The 23,123-nt window shown below is 36.8% G+C and overlaps 1 protein-coding gene across 11 annotated transcripts in view; it reads left to right on the plus strand.

The window, feature by feature from the left end:
* PIK3C2G (phosphatidylinositol-4-phosphate 3-kinase catalytic subunit type 2 gamma) overlaps window positions 1-23,123 on the plus strand; it is a 365,719-nt gene that overhangs the window by 297,188 nt on the left and 45,408 nt on the right. For all 11 annotated transcript variants that reach the window (XM_033430304.2, XM_049695083.1, XM_033430311.2 and 8 more), the window contains one exon: window positions 2,926-3,001. In XM_033430304.2, coding sequence (XP_033286195.1) covers window positions 2,926-3,001 — 76 coding nt within the window. The remainder of the gene's footprint in view (window positions 1-2,925; window positions 3,002-23,123) is intronic.

Here is a 23,123-nt window from a genome sequence, read left to right on the forward strand (position 1 = left end):
ATATAATTCAGTATAGTTAATATACTAGAAGAGAAATGGTGAGAGATGAAGATAGGGAAATGAGCAAGATCCCATTCAAGAAAGGTCTTACAAGCCTTGTTAAGCAGTTGATCTTTTTGCTTAAGAGCAATGGGGAGTCACTTCTGGGTTTTAAGCAGTTAATTATTAGATTTTTATTTTGAAAGATCAGTTTGGCAATTGTGTGACGAATAGACTGGATGAAAGGGTAGCAAGAAAAGAGTCGGGAACACTTGCTGTAACTTAGGTGAGAAGTGATGATACTAGAACAAGGAAGACGACAGTATACCTGGAGGGAAGAAATGGATAAGTGAGGTGTTTAGGAGTTGAAATTAATAGGACTTATCATTTAACTTTTTGTGTGGGGTAGGGAGAATGGAGAGTCCAAAACGATATACCTTATTTTGAGCCTGGATACAGGAAGAAGTAGCAAATGGAGGGGAAAGAATGCATGTAGTGTGTAGTTTGGGGGTTTTAATTATCTTTAGTCAAGGAAGCCAATAAAAAGACATTTTGATGTAGAGGGCTGAGACTCAAGAGATAGATCTGAGATAAAGGTCTAGATTTGTGCATCATTATAGAAGCCACCAAAAGGGATAACATCACAGGGAAAGAATGTGTTAGAGTGATGAGAGAGATGGGCCTAGAAGTGAGGGACGCTAGAATTTAAGTTATAAGCAAAAGGAAAAGGAGCCTGAAAAATGTCTAAGAAGAGATGGCAGGACAAATGGAAGAAAAACTGGGAGAACTTGCTATCAAGAAAGCAGGTGAAAGAGTTTTTCACTAAAAATGGAGTAGTTATATAAGGACCAAGAAAATCTCCATTGGATTTAGGGGAAAAAATGACCTTAAAAAAGAGAAATGATGGTAAGAGCATTTTCAGAGGACGATTAATGACAGAAACCTGAGTGTGATAGATCATAAAGTGAGTGGAAGTTGAAGAAGAGGAACCAGTGTGAGTGCTGACAACTCTTCCCATAAGTTGTGTCAAAGAGGAGAAAAATAATAGGACTTGAAAGGAGCACTAGTGACAAGACGTTATTTTTGTGTGAGTGTACTTTGTGTGGTTTGACCCATCTGTTTGTTAGTTGTTAAAATGGAGAGAGTTGGCCACACTTGATATTGGAGGGAGGGACGGAGGGAGGGAGGGAGGAAGGAAGGGAGGAAGAAAAATAAAAGAAAAGAAAGAAAGGAAGGAAGGAAGGAAGAAAGAAAGAAAAAGAAGGAAGGGAGGGAGAAAGAAAGAAGGAAGGAAGGAAAGAAAGAGGGAGGGAGGAAGGGAGGAAGAAAAAGACACTAAAGTATAGATTGGGATATTCTACAAGGTTCTTGAGGAGGAAGGAATAGAATCTAGGACACAGAAAGACGTGATCAGCATTGGATGATGTCTTAGTTTGTTAGGGCTGCCATAGCAAAGTACCACAAACTGGGTGATGTAAACAACAGAAATGCATTGTCTCACAGTTCTGGAAGCTGGAAGTCTGAAATCAAGGTGTCGACAGGGTTGGTTCCTTCTGACTGCTGTGAAGAAGAGTCTATTTCAGGCCTCTGTCCATGTCTTACAGATGGTAGATGGCCATTTCTTCCTTATATCTCTTCACATCATCTTTGCTACATGAATGTGTCTAAATTTTCCCTTTTTATATTGGATTAGAGGTCCACCCTCCACCAATATGACCTCAACCTAATTTAACTAATTACATCTGCGATTACTCTATTTCCAAATAAGATCACATTCTGAGCTACTGTGGGTTAGGACTTCAACATATAAATTTTCGGAGGGTAGAATTCAACTTATAATAGATGAGAAGAGAGACACTTCTTCCCGTGTAGCAGGAAAAAAAGAGAAAAAGTGGCTTTGTGCAGCTGTAGATTTTGTAGCAGGAAATATAGGAGTTTCCATCTGCCTTCTATTTTCTCTAGAGTGGAGACAAAATCATCAGCAAAGAAGGAGTCAGAGTTGGAAGTGTAAGTTTCTGGAAGAGGTTTTAAAGAGCCATTGCACAGGATGAAGGCTAACTGGGTAGAATGTCAGGCAGCTTTGCAGGTACTATGGCATCAGCTTATGATAGTCAAAAGAAATAATCAATTATTTAGTGGTGCCCTTCAGATAATAATATAGGAAGGGCTGCTTTGGTCATATAATGGCTTAAAACAAAATGTGTGTCAGTGTCACTTAGGAAAAGTTATTCTGATTCACCAGTTAGCCCATTTATTTGGAGCCCAGGTTAAATGTCAGTTTGTTTGTGACAATCTCAGTTTAAAAGAGAAGCACACTCACTTATTTGTTCTAAAATTAAACGGAACTAGAATTTCTATTAAAGCATTCAATACAATCTGTTTCCTCCACTAGATTGTGTTCTAAAGAGAGGGGTCACCTTTTGCATCTTCCTGTTTCTAAATATCCCCTAACATTCCTCTATGGCATTGGTGTAGTCAGTAATTAGTGAGCATTTCTAGAATTGAACCTTGAAGAGTAATGAGTTTTCACTGAGTACCTGTGTCCTACTGAGAGTAATTTTTCTTCAAAAGCTTTGTCCAATGGTACACATTTTCTAGAAAAAGGAGGTGTGAGATTCATGCATAATTGTAAAGTTCAAGAATATAAACATATGGTGAGCTCTAAAAGCAGAGCACACCTGAGCCTCTTAAAGAAATATCAAATAACCAGATATCTAATCTCATGAAAGTTAAGTTTAACTTGGTGTAAAATTATAGCATTGACTTAATAAACTTCCCAGTATACTTTTTTCTATTTATGGAATCTGTAAATATAGATATATCTATAAATAAAACAGGTATCTATAAACATTATATATTAGGGTCAACGTTTTTAAATACTAGGGAATAACAACAATAAATAAATGTAAGATATGAAAAAATATTTTATTTTGCCTTATTTTTCAGAGTGATTGTGTACTTAGTTTTTTCCTCTCTGAGCCTGTGGAACAAACAATGGAAGAATCATCACCTGTGGACCTAGGCAAGTAATTTTATCATTATTTCTATGTACAATTATTGTTTAAATATAATTGTACAGAAATCATAACTATAATTTTTATTTTTCAAATTAAAATCTCTTTTTAAGAATAAGGCCTTAAGAGTCTTTTCTAACCACTTCGAAAGCTTTTTAACTCCTTAGAATATGTCTATCAAGTTAAATTAAACCCAGATATATTTGTCCAATTATAATAACTGCATGGTATCACACTATTAACTCATTTCAATTAATTGTGCATTGAGATGGAATTGCATTTCAGAGGCAGAAGTCCTGTTTTCCCCTGCAGGTAAGTCTTACAATTTACTCAACATATTTGGAAGCAACAAAAATAAATATTAGGCAATAATAATGATCATGAGTTATCTAGCAGTTTCACTCTTATCTTTTAAAGCTCAATAATTATTCCAGCTCCCTCATGAAGTCTTCTTTTATTACCAGGATCCCAAACTAGACCAGCACAATTATCCACCCTATTCTCTGCCATATGTATGTTAATTCTAATTAATTTTTCTATCATCATCTCACCTAGATTGGCAGAGACTCTTTTTGAATGTCCTGTCAATCTTTTTTTTTTTTTGACAGTTTAAAATATTACTTATTTTTTTGAGAGGCCTAGGTTTAATTACATGCTTGGGGATGGGTCTTTACCCATTTGTTCATCTCCATTTTTGCTTAAGTTATCTCTAGTTTTCTCTTATGTGAAGCCAAGAGCATCTCAGCCGTTAAAATATTAGAATGTCCTATCAATCTTAAGCATTCGTAATATAATTCTATTGCCAGTGGCCATCTAATACTGATACTGGTTTTTATCTCATATAAGATTTGCAAACCCATAATTTTCTAGGGCTTACCCCCCTTTCCTTTGCAGCTCCCTGTCTGAGTTTTATCCACATCCACCTTCCGATTCTCTGCCTTTAAGATTAGGCCCATCTGCTCATTACCTCTGCCTGTATCTGACATCCTAGATATTTAACCCTCATACAGAACAACAGTTCTGTACAGCCAGGTCAGGTCTTATAGTGTGACTGTTTATTGTTACATATTTATTTTTGTGTCTGCCTTGTTTCTCCTGTTAGACTGAGAGTAACTTTAAATCAAGGACTCACTTCCCTACTATGCATTGCTCTATACTAATAAATCCTAATTTAATATATGAGAATTGTACCACTTTTATTCCCCACATTTTACTCATGTAACGTTACTCTCTAAGATGCTTTATATAGTCAAACCATAAACAATATTAAGTAAGGTAATTTCTTACATTTTATAGCATGTATCTAAAGAAGAATAATGCCCACAATATAAAATATTTTTATTGTCATAATTTACAAATTATACAACAAATATCTTTTTAAAAAATATAGTATTAGCTGGGGAGATTTTCACAATCAATATTTATAAACTTGCATTAAACAGATTTAAAAAAACCAATAATAATAAAGTTGCCAATTTCTAGAGATGTCAAACTTTAAGAAAAAGCTACTAGATTGGCCTCTATTTTGTCATTAAAGGCCTTAAAGAAAATTCTTTCTCTGTGTTTCAAAAAGTAAACTATGGATCACTATCAAGTTTTTAAATTTGGTGATTATTATAAGGTGTTTTAAAATACATACACACAAAAAATTTAGGATTCTTATTGTAAAAACTAAAATGGTTGCTTGAGAATTCTTTTTTTTCTGGTTTGCTTATATCTTACTACATCATACAATACTCAGGATTTGTTTCATCACTGTTAATGAGCAAAAGATTTGATTCTCAATATTTTTAAATACAGGCTGCCTATGAAATACAGCTTGTTATCTTAAAACAACAGAACACACCTTCTAAGCAGGATATGCAAATCATTACAACAAACAAGGATTAGCAGGAAGTTGTTCCTTCTTGTATGCTTTAAATTATTTCCTCTTTCATACTTCTGAATTCTTAATGTTAATACTTTTGTCACAGAATATCAGTTGATTCTAAACAAGAAGCACAATATTATTCTAAGCATAATTCTTGTCAACTAGTTGAAACTTTGAGCTTATGTTATTAAATGACTAGAGGATAAAGTTATTCAAGTGTATTTAAATAATGGTTTAAATAGGATGACCTTAAGCAAAAATCCCAGACTTTACCATTTTACTACCACAGCTAATGAATTGAGAGTGGATTCTGGACACCTATGTATCTAGGCACATGACTTATAAAGATCATATTAGAAATCATTTATAGTCCTGCATCTGGGAGATATTCATATTCCTTTGCCTTTACTCACTAACTAAATGTGCCACGGTAGAACAACAGAAGAATTTATCTTTTTCACGTGCCAGCCAATCACTTCTCTCCTCTACTTAACACTTTTCCTTGGCTTCTCATTGCCCTTAGGCAAGGGCAACATCATGGGCTTGTAACCTATGCAGTCTTACAAAGCACAGTGCTTAGAACAATCCTGCTGTCACTGTACTGAAATTCTTAACAATTTCTGTAAAAAGGGCTCTGAATTTTCATTTTCCTTTTTTTTTTTTTTTTTGCGGTACGCGGGCCTCTCACTGTTGTGGCCTTTTCCGTTGCAGAGCACAGGCTCCGGACGCGCAGGCTCAGCGACCATGGCTCAGGGGCCCAGCCGCTCTGCGGCATGTGGGACCTTCCCGGACCGGGTCACGAACCCTTGTCCCCTGCATCAGCAGGCGGACTCTCAACCACTGCGCCACCAGGGAAACCCCTTCATTTTGCATTTTTATTTCACTGACCCCCACAAATTATGTAGCTTGCCCAGCACTTTGGAAGAAGACCAAAATCCTCCTGATGCATCTCAGCAGAATCTGGCACCCACCAATTTCCCTTTCCAGTCTAATATCAGGTCCTTCCCCATCTTGATTCCTATCTTTTTCCAATTTTTCAACTAAGACAAGATCCTCAGTACCTCACAGATTCAATTTTCTCTGCCTAGATTACTTGACTCCTGTTCCACCTTCCCCATCATTTTTTTTTTTTTTTGCTACATTCATTGGCGTATAATTGCTTTACAATGGTGTGTTAGTTTCTGCTTTAAAACAAAGTGAATCAGTTATACATATACATATGTTCCCATATCTCTTCCCTTTTGCGTCTCCCTCACTCCCACCCTCCCTATCACACCCCTCCAGGAGGTCACAAAGCACCGACCTGATCTCCCTGGGCTATGCGGCTGCTTCCCACTAGCTATCTACCTTACGTTTGGTAGTGTATATATGTCCATGCCTCTCTCTTGCTTTGTCACAGCTTACCCTTCCCCCTCCCCATATCCTCAAGTCCATTCTCTAGTAGGTCTGTGTCTTTATTCCTGTCTTACCCCTAGGTACTTCATGACATTTTTTTCCTTAAATTCCATATATATGTGTTAGCATACAGTATTTGTCTCTCTCTTTCTGACTTACTTCACTCTGTATGACAGACTCTAGGTCTATCCACCTCATTACAAATAGCTCAATTTCGTTTCTTTTTATGGCTGAGTAATATTCCATTGTATATATGTGCCACATCTTCTTTATCCATTCATCCGATTATGGACACTTAGGTGTCTCCGGGCTATTGTAAATAGAGCTGCAATGAACATTTTGGTACATGACTCTTTTTGAATTATGGTTTTCTCAGGGTATATGCCCAGTAGTGGGATTGCTGGGTCGTATGGTAGTTCTATTTGTAGTTTATCAAGGAACCTCCATACTGTTCTCCACAGTGGCTGTACCAATTAACATTCCCACCAGCAGTGCAAGAGTGCTCCCTTTTCTCCACACCCTTTCCAGCATTCACTGTTTCTAGATTTTTTGATGATGGCCATTCTGACTGGTGTGAGATGATATCTCATTGTAGTTTTGATTTGCATTTCTCTAATGATTAATGATGTTGAGCATTCTTTCATGTGTTTGTTGGCAGTTTGTATATCTTCTTTGGAGAAGTGTCTATTTAGGTCTTCCGCCCATTTTTGGATTGGGTTGCTTGTTTTTTTGTTATTCAGCTGCATGAGCTGCTTATAAATTTTGGAGATTAATCCTTTGTCAGTTGCTTCATTTGCAAATACTTTCTCCCATTCTGAGGGTTGCCTTTTGGTCTTGTTTATGGTTTCCTTTGCTGTGCAAAAGCTTTGAAGTTTCATTAGGTCCCATTTGTTTACTTTTGTTTTTATTTCCATTTCTCTAGGAGGGGGGTCAAAAAGGATCTTGCTATGATTTATGTCATAGAGTGTTCTGCCTATGTTTTCCTGTAAGAGTTTGATAGTTTCTGGCCTTACATTTAGGTCTTTAACCCATTTTGAGATTATTTTTGTGTGTGGTGTTAGGGAGTGATCTAATCTCATACTTTTACATGTAGCTGTCCAGTTTTCCCAGCACCACTTATTGAAGAGGCTGTCCTTTCTCCACTGAACATGCCTGCCTCCTTTATTAAAGATAAGGTGACCATATGTGCTTGGGTTTATCTCTGGGCTTTCTATCCTGTTCCATTGATCTATATTTCTGTTTTTGTGCCAGTACCATACTGTCTTGATTACTGTAGCTTTGTAGTATAGTCTGAAGTCAGGGAGCCTGATTCCTCCAGCTCCGTTTTTTGTTCTCAAGACTGCTTTGGATATTCGGGGTCTTTTGTGTTTCCATACAAATTGTGAAATTTTTTGTTCTAGTTCTGTGAAAAATGCCAGTGGTAGTTTGATAGGGATTGCACTGAATCTGTAGAGTGCTTTGGGTAGTAGAGTCATTTTCACAATGTTGATTCTTCCAATCCAAGAACATGGTATATATCTCCATCTATTTGTATCATCTTTAATTTTTTTCATCAGTGTCTTATAATTTTCTGCATACAGGTCTTTTGTCTCCTTAGGTAGGTTTATTCCTAGATATTTTATTCTTTTTGTTGCAATGGTAAATGGGAGTGTTTTCTTGATTTCACTTTCAGATTTTTCATCATTAGTGTATAGGAGTGCCAGAGATTTCTGTGCATTAATTTTGTATCCTGCTACTTTACCAAATTCATTGATTAGCTCTAATAGTTTTCTGGTAGCATCTTTAGGATTCTCTATGTAAAGCATTATGTCATCTGCAAACAGTGACAGCTTTACTTCTTCTTTTCCAAATTGGATTTCTTTTATTTCCTTTTCTTCTCTGATTGCTGTGGCTAAAACTTCCAAAACTATATTGAATAAGGGTGGTGAGAGTGGGCAACCTTGTCTTGTTCCTGATCTTAGTGGAAATGCTTTCAGTTTTTCACCATTGAGGACGATGTTGGCTGTGGGTTTGTCATATATGGCCTTTATTATGTTGAGGAAAGTTCCCTCTATGCCTACATTCTGCAGGGCTTTTATCATAAATGGGTGTTGAATTTTGTCAAAAGCATTCTCTGCATCTATTGAGATGATCGTATGGTTTTTCTCCTTCAATTTGTTAATATGGTGTATCACGTTGATTGATTTGCGTATATTGAAGAATCCTTGCATTCCTGGAATAAACCCCACTTGATCATGGTGTATGATCCGTTTAATGTGCTGTTGGATTCTGTTTGCTAGTAGTTTGTTGAGGATTTTTGCATCTATGTTCATCAGTGATATTGGCCTGTAGTTTTCTTTCTTTGTGACATCCTTGTCTGGTTTTGGTATCAGGGTGATGGTGGCTTTGTAGAATGAGTTTGGGAGTGTTCCTCCCTCTGCTATATTTTGGAAGAGTTTGACAAGGATAGGTGTTAGCTCTTCTCTAAATGTTTGATAGAATTTGCCTGTGAAGCCATCTGGTCCTGGGCTTTTGTTTGTTGGAAGATTTTTAATCACAGTTTCAATTTCAGTGCTTGTGATTGGTCTGTTCATATTTTCTATTTCTTCCTGATTCAGTCTTGGCAGGTTGTGCATTTCTAAGAATTTGTCCATTTCTTCCAGGTTGTCCATTTTATTGGCATAGAGTTGCTTGTAGTAATCTCTCATGATCTTTTGTATTTCTGCAGTGTCAGTTGTTACTTCTCCTTTTACATTTCTAATTCTATTGATTTGAGTCTTCTCCCTTTTTTTCTTGAGTCTGGCTAATGGTTTATCAATTTTGTTTATCTTCTCAAAGAACCAGCTTTTAGTTTTATTGATCTTTGCTATCGTTTCCTTCATTTCTTTTTCATTTATTTCTGATCTGATTTTTATGATTTCTTTCCTTCTGCTAACTTTGGGGTTTTTTTGTTCTTCATTCTCTAATTGCTTTAGGTGCAAGGTTAGGTTGTTTATTCGAGATGTTTCCTGTTTCCTAAGGTAGGATTGTATTGCTATAAACTTCCATCTTAGAACTGCTTTTGTTGCATCCCATAGATTTTGGGTCGTCGTGTCTCCATTGTCATTTGTTTCTAGGTATTTTTTGATGTCCTCTTTGATTTCTTCAGTGATCACTTGCTTATTAAGTAGTGTATTGTTTAGTCTACATGTGTTTGTATTTTTTACAGATCTTTTCCTGTAATTGATATCTAGTCTCATAGCATTGTGGTCGGAAAGATACTTGATACAATTTCAGTTTTCTTAAATTTACCAAGGCTTGATTGGTGACCCAAGATATGATCTATCCTGGAGAATGTTCCATGAGCACTTGAGAAAAATGTGTATTCTGTTGTTTTTGGATGGAATGTCCTATAAATATCAATTAAGTCCATCTTGTTTAATGTATCATTTAAAGCTTGTGTTTCCTTTTTATTTTCATTTTGGATGATCAGTCCATTGGTGAAAGTGGGGTGTTAAAGTCCCATACTATGAATGTGTTACTGTTGATTTCCCCTTTTATGGCTGTTAGTATTTGCCTTATGTATTGAGGTGCTCCTGTGTTGGGTGCATAAATATTTACAATTGTTATATCTTCTTCTTGGATTGATCCCTTGATCATAATGTAGTGTCCTTCTTTCTCTCTTCTAATAGTCTTTATTTTAAAGTCTATTTTGTCTGATATGAGAATTGCTACTCCAGCTTTCTTTTGGTTTCCATTTTCATGAAATATCTTTTTCCATCCCCTCACTTTCAGTCTGTTTCTTGCCTAGAGAAGTTCCTTTAGCATTTGCTGTAAAGCTTGTTTGGTGGTCCTGAACTCTCTCAGCTGAACTCTCTCAGCTTTTGCTTGTCTGTAACGGTTTTAATTTCTTCATCAAATCTGAATGAGATCCTTGCTGGGTAGAGTAATCTTGGTTGCAGGTTTTTCTCCTTCATCACTTTAAATATGTCCTGCCAGTCCCTTCTGGCTTGCAGAGTTTCTGCTGAAAGATCAGCTGTTAACCTTATGGGGATTCCCTTGTGTGTTATTTGTTGTTTTTCCCTTGCTGCTTTTAATATGTTTTCTTTGTATTTAATTTTTGACAGTTTGATTAATGTGTGTCTTGGCATATTTCTCCTTGGATTTATCCTGTATGGGACTCTCTGTGCTTCCCGGACTTGATTAACTATTTCCTTTCCCATATTAGGGAAGTTTTCAACTATAATCTCTTCAAATATTTTCTCAGTTCCTTTCTTTTTCTCTTCTTCTTCTGGAACCCCTATAATTCGAATGTTGGTGCGTTTGATGTTGTCCCAGAGGTCTCTGAGACTGTCCTCAATTCTTTTCATTCTTTTTTCTTTATTCTGCTCTGCAGTAGTTATTTCCACTATTTTATCTTCCAGGTCACTTATCCGTTCTTCTGCCTCAGTTATTCTGCTATTGATCCCATCTAGAGTATTTTTAATTTCATTTATTGTGTTGTTCATCATTGTTTGTTTCATCTTTAGTTCTTATAGGTCCTTCTTAAATGTTTCTTGCATTTTGTCTATTCTATTTCCAAGATTTTGGATCATCTTTACTATCATTATTCTGAATTCTTTTTCAGGTAGACTGCCTATTTCCTCTTCATTTGTTAGGTCTGGTGGGTTTTTGTCTTGCTCCTTCATCTGCTGTGTGTTTTTCTGTCTTCTCATTTTCCTTATCTTACTGTGTTTGGGGTCACCTTTCGGCAGGCTGCAGGTTCGTAGTTCCCGTTGTTTTTGGTGTCTGTCCCCAGTGGCTAAGGTTGGGTCAGTGGGTTTTGTAGGCTTCCTGGTGGAGGGGACTAGTGCCTGTGTTCTAGTGGATGAGTCTGAATTTTGTCTTTCTGGTGGGCAGGTCCACGTCTGGTGGTGTGTTTTGGAGTGTCTGTGGACTTATTATGATTTTAGGCAGCCTCTCTGCTAATGGGTGGTGGTGTGTTCCTGTCTTGCTAGTTGTTTGGCATGGGATGTCCAGCACTGTAGCTTGCTGGTCGTTGAATGAAGCTGGGTGCTGGTGTTGAGATGGAGGTCTCTGGGAGATTTTCACCGTTTGATATTATGTGGAGCTGGGACGTCTCTTGTGGACCAGTGTCCTGAAGTTGGCTCTCCCTCCTCAGAGGCACAGTACTGACTCCTGGCTGCTGCACCAAGAGCCATTCATCCACACGGCTCAGAATAAAAGGGAAAAAAAGTAGAAAGAAAGAATTAGTAGAAGTAGAAAGAGAGAAAGAAAGAAAGAAAGGAGGGAGGGAGGGAGCAAGGAAGGAGGGAAGGAAGGAAGAAAAGAAAGGAGATAAAGTAGAATAAAGTAAAGTAAGATAAAATATAATAAGGTTATTAAAATAAAAAAATAATTATTAAGAGAAAAGAAAAAAAAATTAAAAACAAACATAAAAACCCGGACGGATAGAACTCTAGGACAAATGATGGATGCAAAGCTATACAGACAAAATCTCACACCGAAGCATACACATACACACTCACAAAAAGAGGAAAAGGGGAAAAAATCATAAATCTTGCTCTCAAGTCCATCTCCTTAATTTGGGATGATTCATTGTTTATTCATGTATTCCACAGATGTAGGTACATGAAGTTGATTGTGGAGCTTTAATCCGCTGCTTCTGAAGCTGCTGGGAGACATTTCCCTTTCTCATCTTTGTTCTCACAGCTCCCAGGGGCTCAGCTTTGGATTTGGCCCTGCCTCTGCGTGTAGGTTGCTGGAGGGCGTCTGTTCTTCGCTCAGACAGGACGGGGTTAAAGGAGCCGCGGCTCCGGCTCACTCAGGCTGGAGGGGAGGGAGGGGCACGGAGGGCGGGGCGAGCCTGCGGCAGCAGACGCCGGCGTGACGTTGCACCAGCCTGAGGCGTGCCGTGCGTTCTCCGGGAGGAGTTGACCGTGGATCCCGTGGCCCTGGCAGTGGCGGGGTGCACAGGCTCCCCGGAAGGAGGGTGTGGATAGTGACCTGTGCTCGCACAAAGGCTTTTTGTTGGCGGCAGCAGCAGCCTGAGCGTCTCATGTCCGTCTCTGGGGTCCGCGCTTTTAGCCACGGCTCGAGCCTGTCTCTGGAGCTCCTTTAAGCAGCGCTCTTAATCCCCTCTCCTCGCGCACCAGGAAACAAAGAGGTAAGAAAAAGTCTCTTGCCTCTTCGGCAGGTCCAGACTTTACCCTGGACTCCCTCCTGGCTAGCCATGGCGCACTAACCCCTTCAGGCTGTGTTCACGCCGCCAACCTGGCGCTGCAACCGAAGCCCGAGCCTCAGCTCCCAGCCCCGCCCGCCCGCCCCGGCGGGGGAGCAGACAAGCCTCTCGGGCTGGTGAGTGCCGTTCGGCCCTGATTCTCTGTGCGGGAATCTCTCAGCTTTGCCCCAGCACCCCTGTTGCTGCGCTCTCCTCCGCGGCCCCGAAGCTTCCCCCTCCGCCACCCACAGTCTCTGCCCGAGAAGGGGCTTCCTAGTGTATGGAAACCTTTCCTCCTTCACAGCTCTCTCCCACTGGTGCAGGTCCCGTCCATATTCTTTTGTCTCTGTTTATTCTTTTTTCTTTTGCCCTACCCAGGTACGTGGGGGGTTTCTTGCCTTTTGGGAGGTCTGAGGTCTTCTGCCACCGTTCAGTAGGTGTTCTGTAGGAGTTGTTCCACGTGTAGATGTATTTCTGGTGTATCTGTGGGGAGGAAGGTGATCTCCACCAATTTTTCTTTTTAATAAGGAAGTTTTTGCTATTTGTCACATATTTATTTATTTATATTTTGGCTGCGTTGGGTCTTCGTTGCTGTGCATGGGCTTTCTCTAGTTGTAGCAGGCAGGGCCTACTCTTCATTGTAGTGCACGGGCTTCTCATTGCGGTGGCTTCTCTTGTTGCAGAGCAGGGGCTCTAGGCACCCAAACTTCAGTAGTTGTGGCACGCAGGCTCAGTAGTTGTGGCTCGCGGGCTCTAGAGTGCAGATTCAGTAGTTATGGCGCATCGGCTTAGTTGCTCCCCAGCATGTAGGATCTTCCAGGACCAGGGCTTGAACCCGTGTCCCCTGAACTGGCAGGCAGATTCTTAAGCACTGCGCCACCAGGGAAGTCCTCCCCATCATTTTTTTATTTTAACATCTTTAATGGAGTATAATTGCTCTACAATGATGTGTTAGTTTCTTTTGTATAACAAAGTGAATCAGCTATACGTGTACATATATCCCCATACCTCCTCCCTGTTGCGTCTCCCACCCACCCTCCCTATCCCACCCCTCTAGGTGGTCACAAAGTACCGAACTGATATCCCTGTGCTATGCAGCTGCTTCCCACGAGCTATCTGTTTAACATTTGATAGTGTATATATGTCCATGCCACTGTTTCATTTCGTCCCAGCTTACCCTTCCCCCTCCCTGTGTCCTCAAGTCCATTCTCTACATCTGCGTCTTTATTCTTGTCCTGCTTCTAGGTTCTTCAGAACCATTTTTGGGTTTTTTTCTAGATTCCATATATATGTGTTAGCATATGGTATTTGTTTTTCTCTTTCTGACTTACTTCACTCTGTATGACAGTCTCTAGGTCCATCCACCTCATTACAAATAACTCAATTTCATTTCTTTTTGTGTCTGAGTAATATTCCATTGTATATATGTGCCACACCTTCTTTATCCACTCATCTGTCGATAGACACTTAGGTTGCTTCCATGTGCTGGTTATTGTAAATAGGGCTGCAATGAACATTGTGGTACATGACTCTTTTTGAATTATGGTTTTCTCAGGGTATATGCCCAGTAGTGGGATTGCTGGGTCGTATGGTAGTTCTATTTTTAGTTTCTTAAGGAACCTCCAAACTGTTCTCCACAGGGGCTGTATCAATTTACATTCCCACCAACAGTGCAAGAGGGTTCCCTTTTCTCCACACCCTCTCCAGCATTTATTGTTTGTAGATTTTTTGATGATGGTCATTCTGACTGGTGTGAGGTGATACCTCATTGTAGTTTTGATTTACATTTCTCTAATGATTAGTGATGTTGAACATCCTTTCATGTGTTTGTTGGCAATCTGTATATCTTCTTGGGAGAAATGTCTATTTAGGTCTTCTGCCCATTTTTGGATTGGGTTGTTTGTTTTTTTGATATTGAGCTGCATGAGCTGCTTGTATATTTTGGAGATTAATCCTTTGTCAGTTGCTTCATTTGCAAATATTTTCTCCCATTCTGAGGGTTGTCTTTTGGTCTTGTTTATGGTTTCCTTTGCTGTGCAAAAGCTTTGAAGTTTCATTAGGTCCCATTTGTTTACTTCTGTTTTTATTTCCATTTCTGTAGGAGGTGGGTCAAAAAGGATCTTGCTGTGATTTATGTCATAGAGTGTTCTGCCTATGTTTTCCTCTAAGAGTTTTATAGTGCCTGGCCTTACATTTAGGTCTTTAATCCATTTTGAGTTTATTTTTGTGTATGGTGTTAGAGAGTGTTTTAATTTCATTCTTTTACATGTAGCTGTCCAGTTTTCCCAGCACCACTTATTGAAGACGCTGTATTTTCTCCACTGTATATTCTTGCCTCCTTTATCAAAGATAAGGTGACCATATGTGTGTGGGTTTATCTCTGGACTTCCTATCCTGTTCCGTTGATCTATATTTCTGTTTTTGTGCCAGTACCATACCGTCTTGATTACTGTAGCATTGTAGTATAGTCTGAAGTCGGAGAGCCTGATTCCTCCAGCTCCATTTTTCTTTCTCAAGATTGCTTTGCCTATTCAGGGTCTTTTGTGTTTCCACACAAATTGTGACATTTTTTTGTTCTAGTTCTGTGAAAAATGCCATTGTAGTTTGATAAGGATTGCATTGAATCTGTAGATTGCTTTGGGTAGTATAGTCATTTTCACAGTGTTGATTCTTCCAATCCAAGAACATCCTCATCATTTTTTGCATCCTTCAGATCTCATCTCAATTGCCTTTGCTATATAGTCCTGTAATGTTTTTTCCTCAAAATATGTATTGCAATGATATCTATGTTATGTGCTTCTTTGTAGGCTAAAAACCCATGAACACATAATCCATGTCTGTATGGCTCAACCTTGTAACCCCAGTGCATAGCACAGTGTCTGGCCTTCTCTACATGCTCATAAAGAATTACTGAACAAATAACTGATGACAGAAAGAACAATAATGGGAGATATGTTAATATTCTCTGCCAAGGTAGCTTGCCATTTTTATAGAAAGGACAAGAGAGAAGAAATCAAAACCCAAATTTATGCTACTTCTCTCACACTCACCATTTTATGTGGAGAAGCCCTGGCACAAGGAACTCAATGCTTCCCAACCACTAGAATTCTCTTGAAGTATCTCCTGGAAAAAAAAAATCTATAAGTTACTGCATTAAATATTACAAACACCAGACCCAACCAGGGCACTAACCAGAAAGTTGATAGATCTTGTATATTCTTTAATGACAGACTGTTTAAACTCCCCACAAATTAATATGGCCCTCATGCCAAATAATACCTCCAGGAAAATAAAAATTATCCACCAGTACACAACTCTGACACACAGAAGATTGATTTTTGTTAAGATATAGAAACAATACCATAGGTAATGGAGTAGAACATCATCAAAGACAACAGTTGCCAGCGTTAAGAGGATGAATTAATGAGCTTGTTTAGACTCCATTGATAATTACAAATGATGGCAAACAGGAGCTTTCAATCATTACCTCACATCACTACCTCTCCTTTGAGATGTTAATTTAAAAGGAAGCTTGAAGCCATGCAGTCTCCATGGCAGAGTCTCTCTGGTTAATGTTCTAGCTACTTGCTGTGGCAAAGCCCAGACCAATTATCTGTAAGTTGAAGTATGTTATCCAGGTTTTCAATTTAAATTTTAATGATATGGAAGGACAAGAGGTGATGGGTTAGTACTACTTGGAAATAAATGCTTGTATTAAGTTGTTTTTCAAATTTTCAATTGAAAGCTTTAAAATATGCATTTTGCTATATTATATCATATAATCTCATGTTTCTAATTAGAAGATTATTTTAGATTTTTACTTGTGGCTGATGTGAGAAGGAAAAGATAAAAAAAAGATGAGAGTTAGAGGACTTTCTCTAATTACCCCATGTCTAATAGCTGCGTGTCAAAAGATATCACTTAAAGTCTAACAAATCAAGCAATAAAAAAATCTTAGCATATGTAATATTAGTGTTAGATAAACACTGAAAAAGATCACAACATTGATATATCAAAAATTGGGTGGTAGATCAAAGTAGATGAGAAAGATTATGCACACTAATTTTATCTTTGTTTCTATTAGGAAACAAATATTGTGAAAAGAATATTAAATAAAAGTAACCACTAGAGCAAAAATTAAAGCTTCCCTAAGTATCATAAGTCATAAAAATAAAAACAAATTACTTTGTGAAAGACTTTCTTTAAAAACCATGAAAACAAAAATGTTCTATTTCTTTAATAACTTAAAACAATAAGGACAAAGAGAAAAATCTATTATATCAATAAGTATAAATAGGCTTAACTCATCTATTAAGAAAATTCCAGCTGGAGTGAAAGTGAAAACCATAACTCTATATTTAACGTAAAAACACACTTAAATCACTTTAAAGTGATTTTAAAAGATTGAAGATTAAAATAAAGGCATAGGTATATTAGGCAATGCAAGGACATGGAAACCAGAAGTCACAGTCTTATATAAAAAAGGTGGAATTTGGTCCCAAAAGCCTTGAATTAAACAGGAATGGAACTTAACTATAACAAGTACAGTTCTCAATAAAGATATAAGCAGTTATGACAGCATATCAGGTATGACAGCAGCATGTATAAAACAGAAATTATGGGACATACAAGGAGAAACACACAAAAACAAACTAGTAATAGGATATTCTAATTCGCTTCTCTTGATTTATGAAAGACTGAGTAGAAAAACATAAGTGACACATAGAAAAACTAAATAGTAAAATTAATAAGGCAAATTTTGTTAATTTGTATCAAACTCTTTATCCTAAAAATAGAGAATATATCTTATTTTCAAGTGCCCATGGAACATTCATGAAAATAGATTATATATTAGGTCACAAAGGAAATTTCAATATATCCTCAAAAATAGAAATAGTATGACATATTCTCTGATCATGAGACAGTACAGTGAGAAATCAATGGAAAAATTCAGAAAGCTAAAAGATACTTAAATTTGGAGATATAAAAAATTAAACTCTCTTGAACATCTCTTGGGTCAAAAGGACTTATAAATCAAAATCGCAAAATTTCCAAAGAAGGGCAATAATGAAATACCACATCTCAGAAACCATGAGAGAAAGATAAAGCAATGCTCAGAGGGAAATTGGAACAAGAGGCACAAAACAAACTAAAGGATGACAAAAAGAAAAACATGGATAAAGATAAAAGTAGATTATGATTTAGAACACAGAAAACAGTAGATTAAATAAATCTGGAAGTTAAAAGTAAACAATAAAATAAATAAGCCACTAGCTAATCTAATCAAAAGAATGGAGGCAAATGCAAATACAAAAGGAGAAGCAAGAAGTAACCATAGAAAGAGATGAAATTGAAGAGTAGTAAGAGACTTTGTTCAACTTTAAAAAACTAAATTTGTAAATGTCTGAAATAGGTAGTGTTCTAGGAAAACACAATTTACCCCAGAAAAGATCAAAGTAGATAGAATAAATAGAAAAAGTTTCAAAAAGCAACCGATGAAACAGTACCAAGTTCTGATGATTTCCAGAGGGACTATGCCAAACTTTTAAAAAGCAGATAATTCCACTGTTATTTAAACAATTCCAGAACAGAGAAAAGTAAGGAAAATTTTCTGTATTACTTTTATGAAGCAAATAAAGTAGTTATGCCAGTAGCTTCAATGATTACAAGGATTGCAAAAAAAAAAAAAAGGAATCACAGGTTAACCTCACTTCTGAATATAATGGAAAATTCTAAATAAAATATTAACCAAATTAATCCATCAGCACACTAAAGGAATATAGTTCACCATGACCATAAATGCCAGAACATTTCAATGCTGGTAATGCACATAGTATATAATACACATTACCATATTAATAGATTTAAGGAGAAAATAGCATGGTCTTCATTACAGACACTGAAAAGGCTTTTGATAAATTTCAATAAACTTTCCTGATAAAACACTCAAATAAAAATAAATGGGTAATGCCTTAACAGGAGAAAATGTATCTATCTTGGCTATCCAAAGCCCACATCAGGAATGCAGAGAAATAGTGGAAAAATATTTCCACTAGAGTATAAAATAAGGCACTATGCCCTTGAGCATCACGATTACATTACACTGTGCTGAACATATTAGCCAACATGTGATTCCTCCATCCCCTCTTTTGAAGGTCTTTGCTCTAAATTTGCCTTTTCAATGAGAAGTACCCTGATCATCCCATCTAAAACTGCAATCTGCCTCGTATTCTGGAAGCTCCCAGTGCCTTCGTCCTGTTGTGGTTTTTTCCTTATCATTAGTCATATTCAGCATATTATAAATTCTACTTATTTATTATGTTTATTGCTTTTTTAATATCTCCCCCAATACTATAGAATTGCCAAGAGGGGGATTTTGTCTAATATGTTCCAAAGGCCTAGAACAGTGCCTTGTCCATAATAGGTCAATAAATATCTGTGAACTAACTAAGTTATTTTAAATAGAAAAAAATTAGAAGCATAAACTTTGGCAAAGAGAAGACAAAATTAATTACTGGTTGCCAGTAATATGATCACATACCTAGAAAAATGAGAATCAACTAAAAATCTATCACAAATGATGAAATTCAACAAAGGTATCAGGTGCCAACTTCATATATAGATATCTATTGCATACATATATATATATGTATATAAAATATTGTTACATATATGTAATAACTAGTTAGAATATATAATAGCAGAAAGATCCCCATTACAATGGCAGCAAAAAAACCCCCAGAAAACCAAACCAAAACAAAACAAAAAAACCCTAGGAATAAATTTAACAGAAAAAGTACCATACCAAATGAAGAAAACTTTAAAACACTATTGAAAGATGCCTTGAACGAATGGAAAGATATAGCATACTTTGGGTAGGAAGATTCAACATCATAAAGATGTCAGATATTTCCAATTTAATTTTGAAATATAAAATTTTAAACGACAAACAGATTTAAGTATTTTTTATTGAAGTATAGTTGATTTAAAATATTATATTAGTTTCATGTGTATAGCATAATGGTTTAATATTTTTATAGATTATACTCCATTAAAAGTTATTACAAGATAATGGCTTTAGTCCCTGAGCTATATAACATATCTTTGTTGCTTCTCTATTTTATACATAATAGTTTGTATCTCTTATCCCATACTCCTATCTTGCCCCTCCCCTTTTCCCCCCTCCCCACTGGTAACCACTAGTTTATTTTCTGTATCTGTGAGTCTGTTTCCGTTTTGCTATATACATTCTTTTGTTTTACTTTTTAGACTCCACATATGAGTGGTATCATACAATATTTGTCTTTATTTGATTTATTTCACTAAGTATAATATTGTCTATGTCCATCCATGTTGCTGCAAGTGGCAGAATTTCATTCTTTTTTATGGCTGAGTAGTATTCCATTGTGTGTGTGTGTGTGTGTATGTGATTGTGTGTGTGTGTGTGTGTATATATATACACCACATCTTCTTTATCTTCTTTATCCATTCATATGTTGATGGACAGTTGAGTTGCTTCCATGTGTTGGCTCACGTACTACTGCCAAGAACATTGGAATGCATGTATCTTTTTGAATTAGTGTTTTTGTTTTCTCTGGTTATATACCCAGGAGTGGAATACTGGATCATATGATAGTTCCATTTTCAGTTTTTTGATGAATCTCCACAGTTTGCCATAGTGGCTATACCAATTTATGTTCCCACCAACAGTGTATGAAGGTTCCCTTTTCTCCATGTCCTCGCCAACATTTATTATTTGTAGACCTTTTGATGATAGCCATTCTCTCAGGTGTGACGTGATGATATCTCATTGTTGTTTTAATTTTCATATCTCTAATGATTAATGACGTTGAGCATCTTTTCATGTGCCTGTTTGCCATCTGTGTGTCTTTTTTGGAAAAATGTCTATTCAGACCTTCTGCCCATTTTTTAATCAGGTTGTTTTTTTGATATTGAGTTGTATGAGCTGTTTATGTTATTTTGAGTATTAACCCCTTATCAGTCATATCATTTGCAAATATTTTCTCCCATTCAGTAGGCTGCCTTTTCGTTCTGTCAATGGTTTCCTTTGCTGTGCAAAAGCTTTTAAGTTTAATTAGGTCCCATTTGTTTATTTGATTTCTTTTGGCTTAGGAAACAGATCCAAAAAAATATTACTACACTTTATGTCAGAGAGTGTTCTACCTAAGTTCTTTGCTATGAGAGTTATTGTTTCACATCTTACATTTAGGTATTTAATCCATTTTGAGTTTATTTTTGTATATGGTGTGAGGAAATGTTCTAATCTCATTCTTTAACATGTATCTGTCCAGTTTTCCCAGCACCACTTATTGAAGAGAGTGTCTTTTCTCCATTGTATATTCTTGCTTCCTTTATCGTGGATTAATTGATCCCAGGTGCATGGATTTATTTCTAGGCTCTCTATTCTGTTCCATTGATCTGTGTGCCTGTTTTTATGCCAGTACCATGCTGTTTTCATTACTGTAGTTTTGCAGTATAGTCTGAAGTCAGGAAGTATGATTCCTCCAGCTTTGTTCTTTTTTCTCAAGATTGCTTTAGCAATTCAGGGTCTGTTGTGGTTCCATATGAATTTTAGGATTATTTGTTCTACTGCTGTGAAAAATGTCATGGGTGTTTTAATAAGGATTGCATTAAATCTCTAGATTGCTTTGGATAGTACAGCCATTGTAACAATATTAATTATTCCAATCCAAGAGCATGAGATATCTTTCCACTTCTTTGTATCACCTTCAATTTCCTTCATCAGTGTTTTATAGTTTTCAAAGTATAGGTCTTTCACCTCCTTGGTTAACCTTATTCCTAGGCGTTTCATTCTTTTTGATGCAACTGTAAATGGGATTTTTTTTTTTACTTTCATAGTTCATTTTTACTATATAGAAAAGTAACACATTTCTGTATATTAATCTTATATCCTGCAACTTTGCTGGATTTATTTATTAATTCTAATAGTTTTTGGCTGTAGACTTTGGGTTTTTCTATATAAAGTATCATATTATCTGCAAATAGTGACAGATGTACTTCTTCCCTTCCAATTTGGATGTCTTTTATTTCTTTTTTCTTGTCTGATTGCTGTGTCTAGGGCTTCCAACGCTATGTTAAATAGAAGTGGTGAGAGTGTCTTGTTCCTGATTTTAGAAGAAAAGTTTTCAGCTTTTCACCATTGAGTATGATGTTACTTGTGGGTTTGTCATAAATGGACTTTATTATGTTGAGATATGTTCCCTCTCTACCCACTTTGATGAAAGTTTTTATCATGAATTGATGTTGAATTTTGTGAAATGTTTTTTCTGCATCTATTAAGATGCTCATGTAATTATTATCCTTCCTTTTGTTAATGTGGTGTATCACAGTGATTGATTTGTGAATGTTGAACCATCTTTGTACCCCTGGAATAAATCCAACTTGATCGTGGTGTATCATCCTTTTTATAGATTGTTGGGTTCACTTTCCTAGTATTTTGTTGATTTTTGCATCTACAGTCATCAAAGAAATTGGCCTGTAATTTTCTTTTATTGTAGTGTCCTTGTCTGGTTTTCATATCAGGGTAATGGTGGCCTCATAGAATAAATTTGGGAGTTTTCTGTCCTCTTCAATTTTTTGGAATAGTTTGAGAAAGATAAGTAGTAGTCATTCTTTATATGTTTTGTAGAATTCCCCTGTGAAGCCATCCAGGACTTTTGTTTTCTGGGAGGTTTTTAATTACAAATTCAATTTCACTGCAGTGATTGGTTTGTTCACATTGTCTATTTTTCTTGATTCAGTCTTGACAGGTTGTATGTTTCTAGAAATTTGTCCATTTCTTCTAAGTTATCCAATTAGTTGGCATATGACTGTTGGTAATATTTTCTTTTGATTTTTTTAAAATCTGTGGTATCAGTTGTTATTTCTCTTCTTTCATTTCTTATTTTGTTTATTTGGGTCCTCCCTCTTTCCTTCTTGGTGAGCCTGGATAAATGTTTATCAATTTTGTTTATCTTTTTAAAAAACTAAGTCTTGGTTTCATCGATCACTTAATGCTTTCTTCTGTATCACTTAATCTGCTATTCATTCCTTCTATTGTGTTTTTTAATTTAAGCTATTGAATTCTTCATTTCTGATTTTTTTAAAAATATTTTCTGGTTACTTGTTAAAATTTTCACTGTGTACATGTATTTACCCTAATCCAATTAACATTTTTATTGCAAATGCTTTGAATTCTTTATCTAGTAAATTGTTTATTTCTGTTTCATTATTTGTTTCTTCAACCGTTTTCTCTTGCTGTTTCAATTGAGAGCAGTTCCTTTGCCTTTTCATTTGCTTTTAACTTTCTCTGCCTCTATGAATTTAGATGAAACAGTTACCTGTTGCAGTCTTGAAGGGCTGTCCCTATATGGGAACATCCCTATACATACTGTATGTGCCCAGTACCTTTAGTGGGAGAGCTGGATTTGACATGGATGCAAATCACATCTTTCCTCAGGGTGTGCTGACAGCTACCCCCTTGGTAGAGGGTGGGCTGGAAATGGAGGGTCTTAAAGCTGGAGTCGAGTGTGAAAAAAAATGACAGGTGCCTTTAAGTGTGGGTTTTCCCCTAGCCCCACACTGGAACCCTTGCCCCAGAGTGAGGGAATGTTGAAGCAAGGGGGCCCACGCAGGCTGTCAGCTTGTGTCGGCTACAGCAGAGGTC

Source organism: Orcinus orca, chromosome 11 (genome assembly GCF_937001465.1).
Source record: "Orcinus orca chromosome 11, mOrcOrc1.1, whole genome shotgun sequence".
NCBI classification, from domain to species: Eukaryota; Metazoa; Chordata; class Mammalia; order Artiodactyla; family Delphinidae; genus Orcinus; species Orcinus orca.